This window comes from Molothrus aeneus, chromosome 1 (genome assembly GCF_037042795.1).
Source record: "Molothrus aeneus isolate 106 chromosome 1, BPBGC_Maene_1.0, whole genome shotgun sequence".
NCBI classification, from domain to species: domain Eukaryota; kingdom Metazoa; phylum Chordata; class Aves; order Passeriformes; family Icteridae; genus Molothrus; species Molothrus aeneus.
This window is the reverse complement of record NC_089646.1, coordinates 149,163,099-149,187,590: the sequence shown is the minus strand read 5'-3', so window position 1 is coordinate 149,187,590 and position 24,492 is coordinate 149,163,099. Positions and strand designations below refer to the sequence as shown.

The 24,492-nt window shown below is 38.5% G+C and overlaps 1 protein-coding gene across 1 annotated transcript in view; it reads left to right on the top strand.

Annotated features, from left to right (window-relative positions):
• The window catches only part of TRAPPC9 (trafficking protein particle complex subunit 9), a 448,574-nt gene that overhangs the window by 143,540 nt on the left and 280,542 nt on the right, over positions 1-24,492 (top strand). Inside the window, exons 18-19 of the mRNA XM_066566744.1 lie at positions 2,974-3,116; positions 14,077-14,187. Coding sequence (XP_066422841.1) covers positions 2,974-3,116; positions 14,077-14,187 — 254 coding nt within the window. The remainder of the gene's footprint in view (positions 1-2,973; positions 3,117-14,076; positions 14,188-24,492) is intronic.

Below are 24,492 nucleotides of genomic sequence, written 5' to 3'. Positions count from 1 at the left end.
TCTGCCTTAAAAACAAGAATCCCCCAAAGTCCACAGGCTTCTGAATTTCAGATGTATTCAACAGTTATCAATATTCTTTTCCTGCCTGCCCTGAAAGCCTGGTGCACTCTCTCCTTCCTTCCTTTTGTTTTTTATAAATAATCTACAGGAAGAATGGTGTTCACATTCTGCCATCTCATTTTCAGTCTGCAGTGATGCAATTTGGAGAATTCTAAGTGATGCTTTTTGGGTTTGTAAGGATGAAGAGAATCTGCAGCTCAGGCTGTGATTTCTGCAGGTTTCACAAGGAGTCAGGGTACAACATTATTTAAATTGGGGGCCGTAGCATTTGGGCCATTCTCTGCAGGTGCTGTGGGAGGGAGTGGTAAATTATTTGAAATTTGTAGGTTTATGAAAGTGTAGGATTTTCTTTTTCTATCATTGAGATAGAAAATAAATCTTTCATATTATAGGTGAAGTAATATTTGAGGTTTTAAAGGAGATTGAATTTTGTTGTAGTTGTTGTGGGGTTTTTAAAATATTTTTTTCTGGTCATATTACATAAATCCTAAGCAATGAAACTTTCTCTAACCACCTGAAGGCTCCTGAAAAAAAATTATTTCCTTCTGTCATGCTCCTCCCCTGCACATCCATCTACAGTCCTGCTGTGAAGTGTGCCTGATGTTTTTTCTTTGTGTGCACATGCACGTTCATAGACACCTGCAAACCATCATGGCCAGAGAAAGGACAGAGGTTTGGGTGCTCTGCAGTTGTCAGAATCTCCTGTCTCCTCAGTCTTTACTGTGCCCAGTTAGATCTCACATTTTGGGTGGGAAGGGATGTCCTGCTGCTGTCTGGATTAACAGAAGATGGTTGGGTTTCCTTTTCCTTGTTCTCGCCAGTGGGATTTCAGGAGACACAGCATCATCAGCAGGATTTCCCCCACAAATTCCTCACTGCAACAAGGACCAAAATTATGATGGTGCCCTTAAACCCCTCCTGCTCATCAGTGGCACATAATGGTTGTGGTTTTAACCTTTTTTCTGGAGGTTTTTCACTTGGTCTAGGATGGAAAGGAGTTTGAATCTGGAATAGTGATGCTCTGTGACCTTTCAAGCTGAAATCTGTTGTGTGTTTACCTGTAGTGACACAGGGCTGGTCCTGTTAAGCAGCTTTTTTCCATGGTCCTGTGCAGAGGGAACCATGGAGCTTTTCCCAGCAGGACTCTGTGAGCATTGCAGCAATAATGCAGAACATGCACAGAGTTTTCACCATGCCCTAATTGAAATTGAAGTCCATTCTCACATTGCAACATAAGTAGTGTCAGATCCCTGTACTTACAGAGCCTGGCTCTGATTTTTATGAAATGGTCCAGCTGGTTAATTAGGATGAAGTATGTTTTGAATGGGTTTGTGCTTTTTTATTTTTGTGTTTAATATTGATTAGCTCTTCTGACATAACATAAACTTGAGTTCATTAAGTACAAATTAGGAATTGACATAAACAGAGTAGATGGGTATGTCCAGGGTGCCCAGTCAAGGGTTTTATTTGTATTGTAAGGTGGCTCTCATGAATTTTAATGAAACTAAATTAAGAATTAAAATTATTCCACTTAAAAGCGAGTTGGAAATAGGCAGAACAGTTAAGTACACACATGCAGCAGAACTTTAAACTCTTGATTTTGGTATTCTTTAAATCACTGGACTGTGGTTATTTTAGGAAAATGATTCTATCTCTGTTTCTTTTCCTTCAGCCAGACTTATAAACAGAATGGTATCAAACAGAAATGGAGTTTTTTTCAAGTTGAAAAATCCTTAGATTGTTCCTTAGAGCTCTTGATAAAAAATAACAGGTCTCATAAATTTTTTGTGAATCTTCTGTTGAAAGGCAGAGTGCTTTTACCTTTCTGAGGCTTGATGATGTCTGATAAATAGATTTGCTGGATAAGTTGTTGACTTGAAGTTGGCATTTTTTGCCTTTTTTTTTAATAAAGAATGAGCTAAAAGCCAAACAAAGGCGAAATGGGTGTTGTTTCTAAAGCCTTTTAAGAAGTGTCTTTCCTTCCAGATACAGGTTTCAGCATAATATGTGATGTCCATGTCAGGCTGCAAGGCTGGCACTGCCTCTGTCCTTGCTCTGAGGTGTGGCAGTAGCAGCTGCCTGAGGACCAGGATAAAAACTGAGAAAATAAAAAAAAAATCCAGTGACATTTCCCAAATTCTCACCCTGCTTCCATCAAATCATATTTCAGGGACATAATGAAAGAGGAGGTGGTGAATAATCTTTTTGGATCAATCAAAGGGTTGTTCTGGGTTTGAGCACTGATGATGACGTGGGGACTGTGCTGGGAAGCTGCTCCCATGCTGTTCATCGAGGGGAGAGGCACAAAGCCCCAAATTTCCTCACAAAAGTAAAGGCTCAGTGCTGCTGAGAGCAATGAGTGCAGAAAGCTCATGCTAGAGAATCATTTTAAATATTTACTAGCCAGCCATTTCCTCTAAAATGAACACAAAGACAAGGTGCATGCAGTTAGGTGTTGCTCCAATCTGTTAGTTCATGGACATGAGAATGAGACCAGATTTTTTTAGCTTTGTATAATCTTTATCTGCCCCCCAACTTTGAAGCTTTTCCATTTGATTAGAGAGTGAAGTGGTGAATATTTTTGAAGAGAATGAAGGAGTGGAGCATTGAATAAACCCTAACTCTTTTAAGCAAATTTTTTCATTTTTTTTGGTGTTGAATGTGATATGGAGAGGAATTATGTAAAGGGAAGTCCAGCTGACTTTGTGCTGCACTCTTTAGTTTTCCAAAGGATTAGGCAACTGTTTGCCTAAGCTGCAGTTATTTGTTAGATTGCCTTTTTTCCTGAGATAACAGAATAGATGGGTTAGGAAAGCAAATTTGCAAATCACTTCTGTGGCCTAATTTAATTGAACTTGTGAAATGCACGGTAGTGAAAAATAGCTAACAAGGAATTGACTTTTATTCCTCTAGACACTGGAAGCCATTCTGAACTTCAAGTACTCTGGTGGACCAGGACATGCTGAAGGATACTACAGGAACCTTGCCCTGGGTCTCCACGTGGAGGTGGAGCCCTCTGTTTTCTTCACTCGCATCAGTACCCTGCCAGCCACAAGGTGAGCCTTGCCCTGACTCTTGAATTTTCACTCATTGTCTCTGTTCCATTGAATATAACTTAAAGACCATATTGGAAACATTTTTAGTATCATCAGTAGCACGTAGGTAAAGAATTATGTGAAGAAATTTTCAAAATTGCTCATTTAGGAGTTTACTGAAGTAATTCATGGGCATTCAGCATCTTCTGAGGTTCAGATGTTTTCTCATGATGATGTATTTTAGCAGGGCCTGGAAATCTCATGTTTATCGTACAATTTGATGACTTTTTCTGTATCTCTTAGCAGTTGTGGTGTGTTGTGTATAACAGAGTTTGGAGTTTTTATGACAGAATCTTACTGAAAATGCAGGTGCAAATAATGTGACAAATAAATTGTGACCAGATTCTCCTCTGGTGTTTGTTTTCTCCTGGAAACCACAGAGTAGTTTCACATGCCATAGTGAATATTAAAATCAAGGCAACACTTGATGGTGGTCAAATGCTGTGATAATGAAAATCTTTTTGAATAAAATTTATCAGCCACTGAATGCAATCAGTTTTAATAATTAGTAGGATTATTGTAAAAAAACCCTCTATGCACAGTGGGAGCAAGAATTTGGTTTGATTAAATTCTGAGATTATTTCAGTGCAGTTATGTATGCAACCCCATAATAATAATAGTTGAGAGGGAACTTAATTGATCCAAGAAATTCCTGCTGGGCCTGGGACCCTTTCATGAAAAACTTCAGAAATTTAAAGATGGGCAAGAAGGAGATGCCAGTCTAGGAGATACTGGGTGAATATTTCATTTTCAAAGGAAAGCATTGAGTTCCCAGTATCATACCATGGCAGAAATGGCCAAAGGTAGATGGACAGCCTGTGGCAGCAACATAGCCTGAAAAATAGGGCTATGAGCAGAAGAATTAAAGCATCAAGGGAAGTTTTTAGGCTTGAACATGCAGAAAAGTTGTGAGAGTCTGGAGCAAGAAGAGTGATAAGATGGGATTTTTGCTAAAACATATGTTTAAAGCAACTTCTGCTCCTGCTGAAGGGAAGATGACTGACAAGGGGGTTGAGTTTTTAATCATGACACTGCCAAGAGGGATGGGATCCTGTTCTTCCCCACAGGGGATACAGCAAATAATGACCTTTGCAGATAGCAAGGGAATTTTAAGTTAGGGAAAGGTACTGAAACTCTGCAATAGTTTTTTTTTAAGAAAATGTTCAAAAATGAGACAAACAAGATTATTTTTAATGAGTCATTTGTGTCCAGCTCTTATGAAACCATATGGTTCTATTAGTAAGCAAATTTCTTGAGCATTTTGCTGCTTGAAAGTGTAACATAACATGGTTTTATTATTTTAGGAATTGCTCAAGTAAAGCAAATCTGATGCTGCTTGGCAAAGTCAGAACACAGTATCCAGAACAACTGTTTGCAAAATTCTGGGCCCCTTTTTAATGATGTTCAGTTTCATCCCTGCAATGGCACATTCTTCAGCCTTTGAAAGGTTTTCAAGAGTGAATAAGTGATCTCTCTTGAACAACCTGGAAGTACCACAGCATCAGCTAAAAATAGTTTTCAAGAAGACTCATTACAGAGGTTAAAATAACCAGATTTCATTTATTATTTGAATGCCTAGTTCCCTCCATTCAGTGTCGAAAAAGCTCTCCATACTGTCAAAATGTATATTTTTAGTGGACAGACTGCTCTGTGGTTCACTGCAACTCCTTATAGGGTGGATTGGGAGTGAAGCTGCAAACCTTCCACAAAAGCTTCAAATGCAACCTGATGCTTTTATTTGACTCTCCCTTGTTGGGATTTTGGCTTTTTGTGCTTGGCTTCCCCAGCTGTGTTTTGTGTAGGCCAAAGTTATCCCACCTCTGCCTTGTCAATCTGCTCTCTGGAGTTCTTGATGTGGGGCAGGCATTTAATCCTGGAATCCTTACACACAGAGGTAATTCAGAGTTTCTGGGTTAGCAGGACAGTTCCCCTCATCATGTGGCAGCTGCTGCTGTGTTTAGTGGCTCCAGTTCATCTCACCTTGTGTTTCCTTCCTCCTTTGCTTGTTCACAACTCAGATCAGTTAAGTCATGGAAACTTTCTGTGATTTCATGGTTGGAGATGTAGTTAAAGATGTGGCTGCTTTTCAGGGTGCTTAAAAGCTTTACTGAGTTAGAGAAAAAGACTGTAATATTTACGTGGCTCTCAGAAATGTTTTCTTGCCAGACCTGTCATAGAGGAAACAAAATTTGCTTTTTATTGTTGATAATCTCTGCCAATATCTGAGACACAATGACAGCAAATTATAATTATGGTTTTTTTACTTTTACTTGCTCTTGTAAAAACTCAAATCTGATTTCCTTTTGGTTTACAACTGAGACTTCATTGCTTAAGTACTGTCTGAGGTGCTGAGCTATTTTTGTTTAGTCATTACAAGAAATTGTATTTTATAATTTGCCTCCTTAGCTGTCATTTCAGAATGGAAGTTATCATTGCTTTCATTATCTGGATTAATTTTTTTCCTTTCCTTTTTCATTTTATTGTTTTTATTTTACATTTTTGCCTCCACAAAAGTAAGAAACATTAGCTTACTAACTCCTGGGCTTAAAAAGTCAAATCAAACTAAAAAGACTCTGAGCATTGATTCTTCCCTTAGGCCTTTAGTGAAAAAACCTCAGGAAAAATGTTAATGAAAACACTTCTCCCCCCATTGTAGCATAAAGATTATGGTTTATGCAGAAGTCTTCCAAACTTAATTGGTATTTCTTCTATTTAGCTTCTGGAGCAGAAGTGCATGGGAAATATCACTGAAATAACTGGGGATTTGGGCTTGGCTTTTGTTTTTTAAATATCTAAGCAAAATTATATCTTCCACTCATGCACAAGTTCTGCCTCATGGGGAGAAGCTTCATTAACCACACCTCAAATATATCTTCAGTTATTTAGTCATGACAACAGATCCTTTTAACCTTTGTCTGTTCTGCTCTGGGGGGTGGAAATGGGGTGGATGCAGCCCTTGTGACACTGCAGTGCCTGATCTGCTGCCTGAGCCTGGGTCACATCTCTGCTCTGCTCACTCTCAATTCTGGTCCAGATCTCTGCTCTTCCAACACCCAATTCTGGTCCAGATCTCTGCTCTTCCAACACCCAGTTCTGCTTAAGATCTCTGCTCTGCTCACTCTTAATTCTGGTTCAGATCTCTGCTCTGCTCACTCTCAATTCTGGTCCAGATCTCTGCTCTGCTCACTCTCAATTCTGGTCCAGATCTCTGCTCTTCCAACACCCAGTTCTGCTTAAGATCTCTACTCTGCCCACACCCAATTCTGGTTCAGATCTCTGCTCTGCCCACACCCAATTCTGGTTCAGATCTCTACTCTGCCCACACCCAATTCTGGTTCAGATCTCTGCTCTGCCCACACCCAATTCTGGTTCAGATCTCTGCTCTGCCCACACCCAATTCTGGTTCAGATCTCTGCTCTTCTCACTCTTAAGTCTGGTCCAGATCTCTGCTCTTCCAACACCCAATTCTGGTTCAGATCTCTGCTCTTCCAACACCCAGTTCTGTTTCAGATCTCTGCTCTGCCCACACCCAATTCTGGTCCAGATCTCTGCTCTTCCAACACCCAATTCTGGTCCAGATCTCTGCTCTTCCAACACCCAGTTCTGGTCCAGATCTCTGCTCTTCCAACACCCAATTCTGGTCCAGATCTCTGCTCTTCCAACACCCAGTTCTGGTTCAGATCTCAGCCCTGCTGTTGCTACAGAGGATGCTGTGTCAGTGAAGAACTGACAGAATATCCCAGAAGAGCCCCTCATCTGCTCCCAGGTCCTTCCCTAGGTGTCACCCCATGCTCCCTCAGCTGCCTGCACCCTTTTGGTTTACAACTGGGGCTGGCAGAGCAGCCTTGTGCTGGGAAATATCCCTCTGAGCATGTTCCCTCTGATCCTTGGCTCTGCTTGCTGGTGTGTGCAGGGAGGGGACCATCCCAGGAGCATCAGCAGGAATGCCCTGGAATGGGGTATAAGGGATAAGGAATTAATGTTGAAAGTTCTCCCACTCTGTCCTGCAGCTCAATGAAATCTTGAAGAGCTTCAGGGATCTACTTGTTGAACCACTTATTTACCATAAAGTGCAGATACATCTATATAGTAAAATTGTCCTAATTATCTCCTGCCTTACCACATTAATTGATTCCACACCAGGGCTCAGCCCCAAACCCTGCTGTGCTCCCAGGACTCCAGGCAGTGCAGTTCCCAGCAGGTTCCAGGCTGCCACTGGGGATCCCATGATCTAACCCTGAACTGCCACTGGAGATGGATTGCAGATGGTTCAGTGTAAGGAAACATTCTATTGATAGTTTTGGGTGACTCTTCTCCTCATTTTGGTATCCTGTTAGCTCTGTCTGCTGTTGAAACTTATCTAGGTTGTCTTGAACAATCTTCTTTATATCTGTTGTTTCTCTCAGGTGTGTTATCTGCCAGTTTTCATGGGCACTGAATGTCCTTCCTTATTGCCTTTATAAAAGAGCATGAAAAATGCCAGAAAAAATACTGCAAGTCTGATAAGAATTCAAGTAATGTGCTCTGCCCACTGTGAGGTACCTGCTGGTCCCCTTGTGTCCCTTGCCACTGTGCCATCAGTACAACAGTGTCTTAAACAAGAGCCTACAAAGGCCAGAAAATGTTGATCTTGCTTACTACAAATGTGGTGAGACAGTCTGAATTTGTAGATAAAGTCAATCCTCAGGGATGGTGTCTTCACTTTTAAGCTAAATTGGGAATCCAGATATATAATAATATTCTTACCTGTAAATTCTACAAATTCAAGATGATAAGATTTTTAATCTTTAAATTTTTTTTTGTGGGGCAGAATACTTTCCTTTCTATCTTAAAGCCACCATACAGCTGCTGAGACATCAGCTGCAGATCTCCTCTGGCAAGTGCTGAGCCTTAGACTCTGTTCTTGGGTTTAAATCAGGTCTGACACTGTTAAATTCAGTGCCAGTTCATCTAACTGTAGGTCCAAGGTAATTGTCCATTGTATCATTAATGTACATCCTTAGATGAAATGATTTGGTTTTGTTCATCAGGCATCAGTTCATAGCAGGGTCTGCAGTGTGCTCCCTAGTCTGAGATTTCTCATGTTCTGTATTTAAAGTTAGGATGCTGCTTTTTGGTTTCACTGAGGGTTTGGAGACAGAGAAGTCTTGGCTGTGGTGAGTATAACTTTGAGGCTTAATGAAATCAGACATAATTACTAGAATTTCCATTTCAGTTTCCAAGGTTGCCCCTGTTTTCACTACTATAAATTGCAACATGTGAGGTTTGGATCAGAAATCCTGATTATTGTATATTTACAAATTGTACAAGGGAAAGAGTAAACAGCATTGTTTCTTCAGCTGTGCTCTAACAGACTTTGTTATATGATAAAAAAGTTATGCAGTAGTTTCTGAAACCCTTGTTGGTTTTATATAGTCAGATTTTTAAATTAAATGTTCCTATTTGCTACATTCAGAATGAGAATCAGTCACCTACTGATAGGCAGCTGCTTATAGTCTTCTCTTAATATTTTGGTGTTCAAAATGTCATAGAGCTTTGAAAAGGGGAGGAAAACCTGTCTTGTTTGGGTGCTTGAAGAGCAAGATGTTTGGTTTGGAGGAGGACTAAGATGACCTGTTTAAATTGATCTGATGTTTTTACATGGAGAATATAATTATATTAAATTCACTGTTTTGTTAATGAAAAATATTAATAATAAGAGTCAGTCAAATTGGGAACCAGGCAAATTCAACTAAATAAAGCAAATAAAGCTCTCATTTGGTGCAATTAAACTGACAAATCATTAGGAAAATTTGTCAAGCAATGGATTTATATTAATGTTCTCAGGAGCGGATGTCATTCTAAAATATATTCCTTATTTATACACTATTGAGCTCAATATAGATTCTACTGAGTGGTAACTCATGACATGTGGGAGGTTACACCCAATAGTTAAATTATCTTGGTAATCAGAGGTATTTAACTTCTGCTAATGGTGTAACATTGCAGTGGGTTCATGAAAGAGCAGCAGAAAGCAGTTTGCAGATTGAGAGAATTGATTTTTGAGGTCCAGATGTTAAATATGTATGGTTTGACACATGAACATGTCAGAACATATATCTGCAAATATTTATAGATGTGCTGGGAATATTTAGCATAAGTGAAAAGGTTTACAGCTGGGAGAAGTCAGATGAGGACTCTTCTTGGAATTTGTGGAAGGGCCTTTTGCCAGTAAGGTGGAGAAACTGACTTAATCATCTGAAGTTAGTACTGAGAAGTCCATTTTTAGATAATTTATTAAAAATTAAAGAGACCATACTGATGACACAAGAGCATCAACAAAGGTGGTGTAGATCCTTGTTCTGCTGTGCAGCTCTTTGTGCTGGTCAGTGGATTTTGGAGAACAGGGTTGTCATCTGTCACACCATTGTCACCAGAGCCAAAGCTTCTCTTCCCTGTCTGTCCCATTCTGTGTAGCAATGGCTGCTCAAAGAAAACAGAAGAAAAGAAAAGAAAAAAAAAAAAAAAAGTGGATCTGAAAATACTCCATGACTTCAGTTGATGGGAAAGGGAGATGAGTCAGGATGCAGAAAACTTGCCAGCCCTCCTGAGAATTTCTTGTTTAAAGTGACTTTTAAACTAAGCTGGAGACAGAACTGCAGAGATTGTTCACTGAAGTGAGCCATCATTGCAGCTGCATTTGGGGTTTAATTCTGTGTTCAGTGTTACTGAAGAATATCCTCAGCTGTCATTTCAAGTAATCACAATCCTCCTGAAAGAGATTTTTAGATCACAGTGTCATTGTCACTTGCCTAAAGTTCCCATGGCCCCAGTTTTGTGACTGTTTTTGGAACCATAACTGGCATTGTAAGATTTTAAAAATACAGCATGATTCATTGTGCTGCTAACTTTTGCTTGTGCTGTGTTCTCAATTCTACAGTAGATGATAAGAGAAATTCATTTATACACTAAATCTCTAAGACATTGTTGAACTAACTCAATTTTCAATTAAAAAAAAGATTTCTTAATTGTTTTTGATATCAGCATTGACTGAAATTTGTAATTCTGAGGTGTTCAGATGATAAATCAATCTGCTGAAAATATTTCCTCCTAATTCTAGTGTTTTACCTCTAGAACCTTCTGCAGTTTTGTGTTACTTGTGAAAGAAAATCTTGAACATGACATCTATGGAAAATTTTTCAAAAGCAAGCATCATGAACAAATCAAGAAGATTATTAAAATGGGAAAATTTTTTGAGTGCTGTGATTTTTTGGTAGGCTGAGCTTTTGGACCAGACTTCCTTCCTTCCCATTAGATGGGAAGAAGAGTCAAACCCTCTCATGAACTTTTTTTCTGTATCCTGGTGTCTGTTCCTGGTCCAGCACAGCTGGTGATGGTTTCATGTTGTGTGTCTGACACCATCCTAAACCACCACCCCACCCCACCCAAACAGAAACTGATTTATTCTGCATGTGTTCATCCCAAACCTTCAAAAGGGGCTGGTTACAAATAATGACCCCTAAAAAAGACTGGGAAGCCACTGGGGACATTTCAGAATGTTGGAAATGTTGGGGGATGCTGTTCTCTGCCTTCTCTGGGATGAATGGTAGCTAACACCTACTTAACTAAACTTGGAGGACTCAAATTCCACCCTCCTCAACCAAATAAATATTTAGTGTAAACTATTACATGGTGGTGGATAGTTTGGGAAAGGGAGAAGAAATTGTGTGTTTATGGGCAAGTCTTTCCCAGTTCCAGAAATCTGTGGCTTATGACTGGGGTTTCTCTGCCAAACATGTCAGTAGGGCATTATGGTATATAATGTAATCAACTTTATTGTTATTTTGAGTGGTTTAAGGGTTTTTTTGTAAGCTGGCAGATTTTAGAAAAAACTGATTTACATAGTGTTGAGGTCAGCACAAATGGTCTAAGATTTGGTCAATTGCCTTCAAATCCTTAAAACAATTTGATGTTTGAAATTTTCTGGTAAAGAGCTTGGTTTAAGCAACACATTTCTGACTGCACTTAAATGTAGGAATTCAGCAAAATCTTACTGGAGTTCCTTTATCAAACTTGCATGAATATGATTTGCCTCTTAAATCTCCTTTACTGACACTGAAATAAGTTCTTTAATTCCTGTCTTGCAAAGGATGGCCTTCTGTATGTTCTTCAGGAGAAAAAATTTATATTAATTTTTGGCTTTCTTGTTAATTATTTGTTTTCCTGGAACATTCCTAACTCAGCATCATGAGTTCTACACAGTCCTACTGATTGCAGAATGTTAAAGAACAAAAAAGGAAAAAACTTCCTGCTAGTTCTCAGATCTTCAGCAAATTGTTCTTTAAGAATGTCACGGTTTCTTTTTTTCATTTTTTAAAATTTTCTTTTGGCATTACATCTGATTTTCCACAGCTGATGCTTTCTTGGTTTCCTTACTTGGATGGAGCTTCTGTTTGAAGCTTCCTGTTTTAATTAAAAAAAAAAAAATTAATCTTTAATTGTGTTTGGTTTTCATTGCTGTAATAGTCTCTTTGATAATATCCTGTATTTATTCTGAAGATCTAGTGCTACCTTTTCCTACAGTCTTAATGTTACTTTCCATTATTTCACACTAATGTCTTTTTCTTCTAAGTTTTCAAGGTACTGTAATAATTCTGTAACTTCAAGTTTTATATTTTTTTTACCTAAAGATTTCCCTTGAGAATTTACTTAAAATTACAAGGAAAGAATGATTTTTTTCCTATATGTCTATTTTGTGTAGTGTTGGAACAGGAGGAAATAAATGTCGTGGTGATGAATAATTTTCAAGAATTCATATTTGGGAATTTTTAAAATCAATATTGTTTAGTCCTGAAAGGCAGCTGCTTGTGTAGGTCCTTTGTGGCATGATTTGTTTTATTTGCAAAACTTTGGCTTTGCTGCCAGAAGATACTGCAGGAGGCTTGAATGTTTTTTGTTTGGGTTTGCTGTGGCAGAAATAACAAATTCCTTCCACATGAAGTTTTTAAAACTAATCTGCACTGGAAGTTGCTCTTCCAGACCATCACCTTGTATCTGCTGTAGAGGCAGAGTTTGTCTGAGACTTCACAGGTCTCTGCCAAAGATGAGGTCGAAGTTGATAAAAAAATAAAAAATAAAAGCTGTTCCCCCTTTTCTTTTCCATTCCTTCCTGGTAACTGACTCAAGCACTGCCCTCCCAGTTATTTCTTTCTTGTGAGTTCTGAGGAAGGAAGTTTCTAACAAGAGCCACATCTCCTTATCTCTTCTAAATGCTTAAGTTTTGACAAGTTTGCTTCAGGCACTCAGCTGCCTCCCTGCATCCCCCTCTATACTCAGTAGTCATTGGGGTTTTACAAAGAGAGAGAAATCTCTTAAAATATATATTAAAAAAGCCTCCACCCCCACTTTTGCTTTTTTAAATTTTTCCTAAGAGACTTGATCCTGACCCCAGCAGTGCTTGCTTGTCCTGCAGTGCCTGGCTGCAGGTGACATTATTGTCACTTGATGACCTCAACCTCCACCTCCTGGGCTTGTCCTGGGAGTGTTCCCAACCCAAGGGTTGGCAAAACATTTCCTCCTCTGTGTGCTCTGCAAGGAACTTCTTTGATTTTCAGAACAGAGTTGTATTATGGACCAGAGAACCTATTTCAGAGTAGGTTTAATTGCCTTTGGAATGGCATTTCAGTTCATTTGTAAACTACTGTGCTATAAATATAAATATATGTTTTTGGTTGCTCTAGACACACAGCTGTAGCTTGATCATTAACATTGAAGGATGACTCTGACAATTTTCACCAATATTCCTCTTTCTTCCCTTTTGGGGATATTTCTGGGTTGTTCAGTAGCCTCTTGGGAAGTTTGGAATTAAAGATAGATTGGTAAAGTGTTATTGCAGCTGTCTGATAGTATTTGGCATTTTGCTACCTGGTTCCAATAAATTTTCATGTGTATTGTAGTTTTGTCATCAATGCTGCTATTTCTGCTTATTCTCACAAAAAAGAAAAGGTTGTAAATTAAAATAAAGTTTTCCAGAATCTTAATTTGAATAAAATAATTGAAAATATTAACACTTAATTGTATTAAACAATAAATTATTATTTTTATTAGTATGAACATAATTAATAAGAATGGTGACTATTATAAAAATAATAATTACAATGAAAAGGTTTATTGGAATTAACTTTTGCAGTAAGGTTTCTATTCTACAACTATGATTTTCTGAGGTTACCAGAAATGCAATTGGTGTATTTCTATCAAATGTATCTGGGGAAATTTGAATTTGAAGGATAGTAGCCAACAAATGTTAAGTTTTTCTGTGAGAAGTGCCTGTGTTTGCCTGTCTTACAGAGATGGGAGAGTTCTTCTTCTCAGAGAAGTTCCTCTCGAAGTTAAGTGCTCCCTTTGCCAGCTTGTTTTGGTCTGTAGACAAGCCATGGAAATGGAATTTCTCCTTTATAATGAACTTAAACCAATTTAAATTTTTGCTGGCAAATTTGTGTCTTAAAGAGGTAATGTCAAGGTAATTTAAAATAATGCAACTCTTAATAATGCAACTCCTTTTTTTTTTCTTTTTATGGGAAGGCTTAAAGAACTGAAAAATGTCTGTGGCTTTCTCCACAGAAGTGAGCGTGAAAGCTGCAAAGTGAGAATATAGAGAGGTGAACAAATGCTGTAGGGCTTGATATTGTGCAGGGCAGAGTTGTCATGGGACTGCTTCTCTTTAGGATGTACCCTTGTGCTTAACTCTAGCAAAAAAAAAAATCTATTTTTAAAAAGCTTGTTTTTGTAAGGATATTCTTACAATTGGAGGAGGAGATAAAACCTCTATGTGAATGTATGTATTCTTTGTATATATATTTATATCCATGTATAAATACTAATTTTGATAAACATACAATAATATCATCACTGAAAAGGTGTTTTTTTCCCTCCATCTGAACAGCACCAGGCAGTGCCACCTCCTTCTTGATGTCTTCAATTCCACAGAGCATGAGCTGACCATCAGTGCCAGGAACAACGAGGATTTAATTCTGCACGCCGGGGAGTGCCAGCGGTGAGTGCTGCCACTGCCAAAGGGGCCCAGAGTTAGCCCTGGTGTTTTCCTGTACACAATTGATGACATTTAGGTGCCTGTTGTTCTTTTTAAACATTGTACACATGTTAAAGAATATAAAAGTTTTCTTTCTTGGAGGTGCATCACTAAGTTTTAGCAATATCTCAAGTAAATTTATTTTGGCTCTTCATGTAGTGATACTGGAAATAATGAAATACAAAGCAGTTGGTACTGAGGTGTACAGCTCATTTAACTTTTGTAGAGTGTTTGAATGTAATTTCCATGTGCTCTGAATGTAATCCTGGTGTTAAAACCTGATCTCAGTAGTTTGTTATCCCTTCCCTCTTTTAAATTTTCTTTATGTGGTTCCCCAGCCATTTCCTCACTTTTCCTACAAAGAAAACTCCAGGAAAGAAAAATAGAATTGAAGAAAAAGCAATTCCAGTCTCTGTGGGAAAATATATTTCAGATCAAGCAGGCTGTTGTGGGTATTGATTCTTACAACCCTACTAGAGTGATGTTCAGCTCATTATTAACCATTATTTGCCATTACACACCTGCCTCAGGTTCCTGCTGCTGGCTGTAGCCCAAGGCTGCCTGATTAATCTCCTTCAGGTGATCATTGCATCTGAATTCCAATTTCATCCTGGAAAGGTGATAATGTGGACAAGTGGAAAGGGGTATCTTGTTTTTGGGCTCCCTGCACTGCTCCCTTCCCTGGGAGAGTTTAAGGCCTGCAGCTCAGAAACTTGGTTAAAGAGAGATGTTTTGATGTCTGCAAATCCCTGGCTGAATATTAAGTTCAAAGTCAAACCATGTTAATTGCAAGGAATGCAGCTGTCAAAAAGAATTACAGAATAGGTAAAATAGCAGCACATTTGAAATCCTTTTTGCCTTGGTGACTCCCAAAGCACAACCAAGTGGAAATGTGTTGACTCAGACTCAGGTTGAATTTTACTTTACCAAGCAATGGACAAAACCATCAGTAACATACAGTGCTTCTTCCTTTTATTTGGAAAGAATTGCCTTTTTTCTTTTTTAAAAAGCAGTCTAAACAGTTATTGTATTTGCTGGGAATGTCCTGACAAATGCAGGAATGATGAATCTGACTCCATGTTCTCAGAAGGCTAATTTATTACTATAGTATATTAAAGAATACTCTACTCTACTCTACTATACTAAAGAATACAGAAAAGATACTCAATGCTAAAAAGCTAATAATGAAAACTTGTGACTCTTTCCAGAGTCCTGACACAGCTTGGTCCTGATTGGCCAATGAGTGAAAACAAATCACAGCAGAATCCAATGAAACAATCACCTGTGGGTAAACAATCTCCAAACACAGTCCCACATGAGCAAAACACAGGAGAAGCAAATGAGATAAGAATTGTTTTCCTTTTTCTCTGAGGCTTCCCAGTTTCCCAGGAAAAAATCCTGGGTGAAGGGATTTTATCAGAGAATGTGAATGCTATAAACAGTCACCAAAATATTCTTGTTCCTATCTATATTGTTCTATAATTTTATCTTCATTCCTCTTGGTTTTTTGCATTGTTTTTGTAGTTTTAAAACCCCTGGAAAAATTTTTCATTCCCAGTTTTTGGGACAATATATAACAGATAGAAATTAGGCTACAAATCACGTTATAAAATTTCTTTGCATCCCTTTGACTGAATTTTATTTCCTATGGATTTAAATTTAAATATATTTAAATCATTACATTGTAATGGATTTAAACCCTTTCAATAATTCTTTTGAAACAGTCATTTATCAAAGGAGATTGTATATGTGTTGCAGGTATTTAAACCCTTAAAGTTATTTTTATTCTTATTGCAAAATACTTTTTTCATGTTAGTTAGAAATTGCACAGTTTTCCATTGGTTCTAAACTCATTTATTATCTATTTCTTGAAGGTAAGTGCTTTTCATTGTAAAACTGTGTATATGGCTCCTATGTTGGCATGAGTTTTAATTTTAATTCCAATATATCTACTTCAGAAAAGCAGGTGAAACATACACTGGGCTTTAAAATAAGCTCCCTGCTCCTAGGAAAAGGCTTCTGCTGCACTTTGTGGAGGGGGGAGGAAAGAGAAAAAAAAAGGAGAAATCTTTTCCCTTTTAAAGCAATGGCTCCAGATATTTGCTTTTTAATACAGGGCAGGCATTCCCTGGAATCTGCTTTTGAACCAAGCTTTTCAACCCAAGTATACCAAGCTTTTCAACACATCCCTCTTTTTTGGAGTCTCCTTTTAGGAATTTTTTTTTCTTTGGATATTGTTATTAATACCAGATTAATATTTCAAGAGAGGCTTTTCAATCAAGGTCATTATTTCTTTCATTTCCCCTGTACCTTTTTTGATGCTGCCCTCATTCTTAATGTTTGCCTCATTCTACCTTTATTGAAATTACGACTTTTTGGCAGCTTTGGTCATTTTCTCTTCCTTTTGTAATTTACTCTGTCTCCATTCATCACCCTCACTTTGAAATCTCCCATCCTGACAGAGTGGAGGTAGCAGGAAATTGTTTTCTTTGTCCCTTTTGTTATTGCTGGGGACTCTAAGTGTTTTCATATTCTCTGTCTCCAGACTCACAAAGAAGGATAATGCTGCATCCTGCTTACTCTGGCCTCTTTTGCTTCCCACTTTGGATGCTTAGAAAGTAAAATAACTTGGAAATTTTGATGTGTTGCTTCTCTTCTCTATATTACAGAGTGGTCACTGTAGAATGTAAGTTTTTCCCTCCTGAGAGGGAATTTGTAGGGGATTCTTTCATTGCTCCCATGGAAAATGAGGAATCCTGATGGGTGCTGCACTTATTAGAACACTCTCTATAATATAATTTGATTTATAATGAATCTGTACAATTGACCATGGTGCTGGCAATGGGAAGGGTGAGGAGATCAAAACAGAAATGCCCAAAAAAATTTGGGATTGTCAGCAGATCAGTGCTGGCACTGCCAAACCTTTCTGAGCCCATCAAGAGGAGTCCCTGGGATCCATTTTGTAGTATCCACATTATTTGGTGCATTCCAACACTGTCCTGTTTTCTGTCTTATTTGTATCCATGTAAAGTGAATCAAATGTGTAGAATACTCCACAATATTTTTATTTTAAGGTCTGAAAGGCAGTTTGCTTCAATTAACTTAGAGACAGGGCAATAATAGCTGCTACAATAACACTGCATATGTCAGGAAAAACTGGTATTATACTAGTTAGGAAAAGTGACATCCTTTAGGCCATTAAAAGACTATCTGGAAAATAGATGCCTTTTTCTACAGTAAGATTATTCTGCTGACTAGGGAAAATTATCATTTTAGCTTTCAGAAAAGCTTAAATTTATAATTTGCTGTACTTTTTATGCCAATAATTTGGATTATTTACTGTGTGCATTGTAGCTCTTCTTGGAGATATATATAAGCAGTGTTTCTGGGAAGTGACACTCTTCTCCCTCTATTTTAGGATAGAGAAACATTTTGCTCCCTGTCATTTTATAGTCAGAAATGATAATTTGGGCTCAGTGATTATTTTGTTCGCTCATCTTTCTGTCTTTCATCATTGCTTGTTTTGCAGACAAACAAATGAAAGTAGCAGCCTTTTTTTTCCCCTATATCCCAAGATGTTAATTAGAGACTTCATATTCCCATCTCTGCTTTCCACATGACTTGAAATGTTCCTTCCTATCCCATTGTGGGACAATTAGTGACATGTTTTAGTCTGAGGTCTTTTTTTCCCACGATATTATGATGGAGAGAGAAGAAAACCAAGATTTCTTTGGAGTAGAGAAGGAAAAGACAGGAGATTTGTCCTCCCTTTCCTGTGAGGTTGGTTGAAGAAAACAGAGGAGCAAGAGTTTTGGATGGTCATTTCTTGAACTCCTGAAAATAATTTTAGGCTTCATTGCAAAGCTAAATTCCAACTCAAATTAATTTTTGCTGCTTTACACCTGCAGGAGTTTTTTTAAACTTCAATATCCACAGGGAAATGCACTTGGAGACCTGGTGTCCTGATGAAAAGGTGTCAGCCAAGTTACTCTGTGGAAGTTCTGGCTGCAGTGAGTGGTGCTGAGGTGTTGGCAATGTCTTCAGCTAAGTTCAAATGTCACCCAGTGCTATCAACATGTTTTGTTCACCTCTCCAGTGGAACACATGACATGTGATGATGATGAGGGAAGCAAATTCTCTCATGTCTGCTATTGGAAAGCTCAGCCTCCAGAGATTTTTTTCTGGACTAGCTGAGTCTCCAGTTTCTTGAAGAAGAATAAAAGCTGTTTCTTGCAGCAGTCAGCTGCACTGTTAAAGGAGTTTTGCAGTGAGCAAAGTGCAAGTGTTTTGAATGTAATCAGTGGGAAATCTGAGCTTGTTTATCCCAGCAATGAGGTAATCAACAGGTTGTTCTGACATGGAAAAATAAAGCAGACAGCTCTTGGAGGGAATTGAATTAATGTCTGTGAATAAAAAAGTGTTGCCACTAACAGTGATCTGAATTTATTGAAAAACCCTAGGTATGGTAATTATTGTGTTTCTTACTTGATTATCAAACCATTAAAATTAAATTTCATGACAGCCCTCATTTATGCCTAAATCACTTCATAATTTATGGTAATAGATGTAATCTCGTTGTGTGCCCCAGGATATCTCATTTTGTACCACACACCCTGCCTTGCCTTCCCATCCCCATTCTGTGCACTGGGGGAAGATTGCTGCTGGGGAGGGTCTGAGCAGATCAATCCTCTCCTCTGTGCTTGTGGGACAGCACAGCTGGGCTGCTGCAGCCTTCCCCATGTGGGACACTGCACAGCTGGGCTCTGCACATTCACACATTGCATTTTTCAGCCTGTTCTGGCCTTGGTGTGAGGACCATGGGGATTAAAGCTTGGGATGCCCAGGACAGGACTGGTGTGAGGAGCTGAGAGATGAAGAGCAAACAGGACAGGTCGTGGTAAATGAGGAAATAGTTCTGTTGGTAATTCAAATCAGAGAGGCTTTTGTGCAAAATTTACAAGTTCTGACAAGTGCTGGTGACCCAGGGGATGCTGATGTGAAAGAACATGATGGAATTTTGGCCTTTTCATTTTTTTAATTGGAAGTTGCCTAATTAAAAATAAGTGGAAGAAATCCTGCTGTAGCAAAGTCAACACTCAAGTTCAGGCTTCCTTTCTGGGTCAGCAGTTTTACCTTGTCTTTTAGCAGGGTTACAGGGTTAAATGAGTGTGTTTGCTTACACATATACTCTACAGTAAGTTTTGTTCTTTTTTTTTTATAGTCAGCAGAATTATAGGTATAATGCTCAGTTTTGCTAAGTGAACTTTTGTGTGTATTGACTTCACCCAGTGTGATTTTTTTTCTGTTACATTCTAATGAGACAAGAATAATTAAAGAAACAATTTATTATTTTCACTTTTATACCTTTTATCCCATAGTCTGGTGGGTTTTTTTATCCATGGAAATGAAAGAATTTTTTACAAGTCCTTTGTGTGCATACTAATTATGAGTGCCATTTCTGCTGCTTAATTATTTGATGTAAATGCGTTGATTAATTGAGCTGTGAAGTCTGTGCAGTGGTACACTGCAATTTCTGCAGTATTAGTTAACAATGCACATTTTGAAAACACTTTGAAATAAGTCCTCTTTCAAAGGGAGCAAGAACTAAAAATTCTGCCCCATTTTGAACTAAAAGTTCCCCCAATAAATTTATTGCCCATATGTAAGTAAATGATGATTGTTATTTCTCACAGCTGCCAAGTCAGTGTTTAATTTGTGTGTCTGTTTATGACAGGGCATGTTGTCTGTATGGGAGATTAATGATTTTTTCCATACATTGCTTTTACAGTTTATGTTTTAAAGACAAAGCTGCTATGATTAAGGCTTTGCCTCCTGTCAAGAGAAAATAAAATTTCACAGCAGTTGCCCTTGGTCTTCGTGTTAAATCTATGGCCAGCTGGATATTTCTGAGATACCTTCAAGTCAAATTGTATTAACTAAAACATGAAAATCACCCTTTGTTGTCAGGGCAATAGTTTTTGTCTCTTATTTGACAGTTGTTAAATACACTTTTAGTTTATTTAAGGCTTGCCTTTTTCTACTAATAGCCAAATCAATCTTTAAACATAGTCTATAATTTTTAGTGAATAATTAGTTATTTTCAACAAAAAAATTGTAAAGGAAATGTTTGAGTAGGAAAGGGTGATATATCTATCACTAGTCAGAGTCATACTATGAACCAGTTATGATGTTCATATTTATTTCAAAGCACTTTGCAAAATCTGGAGATGTTACAGGAGGATTCTGCAAAACCTATAGAACTGCAAAATAACAAACAATAATAAAAAAAAAAAGGAAAGAGCAAAAGAAGAAGTAATAAAGAGAAATTTCAGTTTTGGACTGCTTTGTAGCTGAAGCACTCAAGGAATCCTTTTGCATGCCATAAAAACCAGATGCTCTTCTGAGGTCCCTTCCAAGCTTGTCCCTGCCTGGTCCTGGTTCTTTTTTAAGGTGTGAAGTGTCCCACCCCAGCTGGGGGCTGTTCACAGGGAGCCTCAGTGTGACTGCTCTGCAGTCACAGAGCAGATGTGATCTGAGCACAGGAGAGGCCAACACAAAGAAGGAATGATAGGAGGGAATTTTGATATTCAGCTCTGGTCACGCACACAGGACAAAGAGGAGATCAAATGGGTAAAGATTCAGCTGAGCAGTGAAAATAAAAGCCTTTGGCTTTGGCTTGACAAGTGCAGTAAAATTGAAAGGCAATTTAATGCTTTGTATGAGGTGGGGACAGAGGAGGGCTATCCTGGAAAGGTTAAGGGAAGTGAACATGGGAATAAAAAAAAGAACTTTGAGCTGTGTGTGAATGCATCTAGAAATGAAGAGATTTCAAGGCCTCAGGCATCATCTCAGACCATGTCCCCCATGGAGAAGTGGAGGCAAAGACCTTCACAGAGGCTGGTTCTGAGGTGTCCTCCTGGAATTGCTAAAGATCTGCCTCAGCTGCCCCACTTCCCAACTGCAAGGCTTTTCCAGTGTTCTATCCCTGTAATCATGATCAAAACAAATGCCCTTGTAGGTTGTACAGCAATATGTTTCTGTTCCTCTCCCTGTCCTGTTCCCAATGCAATATCCTCCTTTTCTCCTGAACAGTTAGGATGTATTTCCATAGGGAATGTCCAGACTATCTATTTCCTGTGATTTGCATTTGAATTTAGCATTTGGTTTCTGTCAAGAAATGTGTATTTGAGGTGAACTTTCCTTCTCCAACTGCTGGATGAAGAGCTTCCTTTGGGTCAGCTTTCTCAGACTTGTCTGAGAAAAGGGGGTTATTTCTCCTCTTCCCTTCCCTCCTTTCCCCAGACCTCGATGTATGGATTATATCAATCCTGGGGTATGCACTGGCTAGGCGCCTCTTTTGATATTACATCACTTTCCCTAAGGTTCTTTTTCTTTTCCCACTTCTTCAGTTGCCTTTTCCTAAATCAGGAGTGACTAACTCACTGGTTCTAGCCTGCATGGCACTTTTTCTGACCTCTCTGAACATTGCCTTGGCCTCAGAAGACCCAATTTGCACTATTTATAATATTTTGTGTATGCAGCTGGGGAAACAGGAGCTTTGTGAGCACAGGCCAAGTTTGTCTCTGACAGGATTCATTAAGTTTAATAGGGTACAACATAAATGTGGCTGGGTAGTTTGGCCCTTATACAAAATATCCCACACATGTAGCACGAGTTTGCTGTTCCAGTTTTAAATGAGCTATAAATCACTCCAAATCCAGACCAGTCATCTTCATTGTCCCCTTAAATCCTAAGTAGATTACAGGTTATAGGACTTGAAGGGTTCAAAAGCTGTCTCTTGAAAAAAAGGCAGAGTAATTGATTTCAGGATTTAGAATTTTTTTTTAATACTTTTTTTCTCATAGAAGAAGCCAGACTTTTTCCTTCCTTAATTTGCTCAATACTTGACAAAAATTATTTCTGTGTTGAAATTTTTGGGTGCTAGGCACAGTTGTGGAAGCATTTGACGAAGTGCAGGCATGTTAAAAGAATGGACTGAAGTGCTAATACTTTTTAATTAGGTTTTCATTTCTGTGCAAGGAATGTGGAAGAAAAAGTAAGAAAGTGAGAAAAATTAGAATTGTTTCTTTTGTTAGATTACAATGGAAAAACAAGCTAAACAGGAAGAAATAACTTTTCCTAAAGGAAATCAGAGTTGAAATGAATTGTGCTTGCCCTTAATTCACACATATTCAAACCAATAAATTCAGACTGTAGTTTTAGAAAATCATGTTTTAAGATTGATGGGTGATGGAAAAAAGTGGGGGATGAAGGTGAACATTATCAACCTTTCACTGTGAACTAATCTCCCTGCTAGAATGAAATACAAAAATACCAATATTCCCAGGAAAAAAAGATTCCATGGAACTTTGGGGTTTGTCTTTTTTTCCTGTAGGTTTCTGAACACTGAAGGAGAAAGGAAAGTTGTATTAATCAACATTGTTTTTTTCTCCCCATGTTTGTCTGTATTTCTGTGAGATGGATTCTTAATCAAAATTTCTGTTTTGCCCCAGTCTGCCCTGTGGCCAGCACACCTGAGATATTCTGTTGGCTGTCTCTCCTCCTGAAATCCATGTCAGAAATTTGGGAATCCTGAGTGAAACCATGGCAGAGAAGAGGTTCCCTCCACAGGAGCTCAGACAAGTGGGGGAGTGAATTGTGCAGCTGCAGCACGGTTGGCACAGCCCAAATTTCTGCCAGACTTGCCTTGCAGTGTGAATTCAAGGAAAGCTGCAGAGATTGTTGCTGCAGAGGTTATTCAGAATTCTTTCTCACCCAGTGGGATGCAGCAGTGCCCAAGGCAGGGGGAGCTGCCCTGAGCTCTGTGCCTGCATGGGAGCAGCAATGCAAAGAATAATTTACTTGCCTGGTGCTGTGCTGCCAACCTGGGGCTTCATGGCCAACTTCCATGGCCAACTTCCAGGTTTGAGTGGATACTTCCAGAGGGACCTCCCAACCTACACTATTCCTTGATTTGAAAATCTACCTACTCATTGGTAAACTTGTTTGTTCTTCCAAAGCCAGCAGTTATGGGCATGTGTCCATAGGAACTGGTTTCTCTGTTGCTTTCTTTTGTCCTCCAAGACTTCCTGTCTTTCCATAATTTGTCCTAATCTGTCTTGGGGTTTTTTTTACCCTTCTCTGGGGGAATTTTTTTTTCCTTAGCCTTTTTTCCTTGTTTTTTCTGCTGTTACAGATGTCATAGTGCCTCTTTTTGGTAAGGCTTTGACCTCTAACTCATGTCTTACTTTAAATAGTGTGTTATTGTGAGAAATGTGAATTTGCACAGTCCTCCTCCATTGGTTCAGGTAGGTGCAATACTTTTTCTGCTCATTGTCACCTGGTGCCTTGTATGTTCATCTAACAGATGAAAAAACTCTGTGGAATTAATTTTGCCTAATAAATTGCTCTATTATGATATTTGGACATAAGGAGTGAAGGGTATCTGGCTGCACTTAGACTCTTTAGAGATTGCAGGACAAGGTGATGAAGGTAACTGAATAATTTTAGTCCATCTCCCAATTAACCATCATCTTTATTTTTTGTGGAAAACCTCCCTAACACATTTCAGGTCATTTTTTGTTTATGCTGCCAGTAAGAGACTGAGCTTTTGGGTTTAGGTGCAGCTCCAGGTCACACCTGGCTTGATCAATATCTGTAGATAAATAGATTATTTTGGAGCACAGCACTCCCTGTATTGAGGAGCACTTGGCTGTGTTCTGTGGCTGTGGTGACACGGTGGCTGCGTTAATGGGATGAAAGAAGATTGTCTTGAGTGGCTGCCAGTTATGTCTGCCTTAATGGCCAAAGGATTTATGAAAGTTACACTCAGATGTTGCCCAGATTTGGCTTCCTGCCTGCTCTGTGATGTTCTGTAAAAGATCACGAGGGCGCAGCATGGATTTCCTGAAGTTGGAAATGAAAATATCCAATTTCTATTAATTTGTTTTAAATGATCAAAAGTATAATTAAAATAGCTGGTTTGTGAGTATTTCCTTCAAAGAGAACACTCATTTAAAATTAGTGCTTCATCAGCTTAAATTTATTCCTTACTCTTGACATCCATTTAATTCTGCTTTCATTAACTGGAAACAAAAGCTAAAACAACAGTGATTTGAAAAGATCACTGAAAGATGTTAAGTAAGTGCTGTAGTATATAAAGCCAACCTTTTATGACATTTTCATTTTGCAGTTACAAATGTGTCTCCAGATGCTGATTTGGAAATTCTGTTTTCTTCCCGCCTCACCATTGCCACCATAATAACTGGG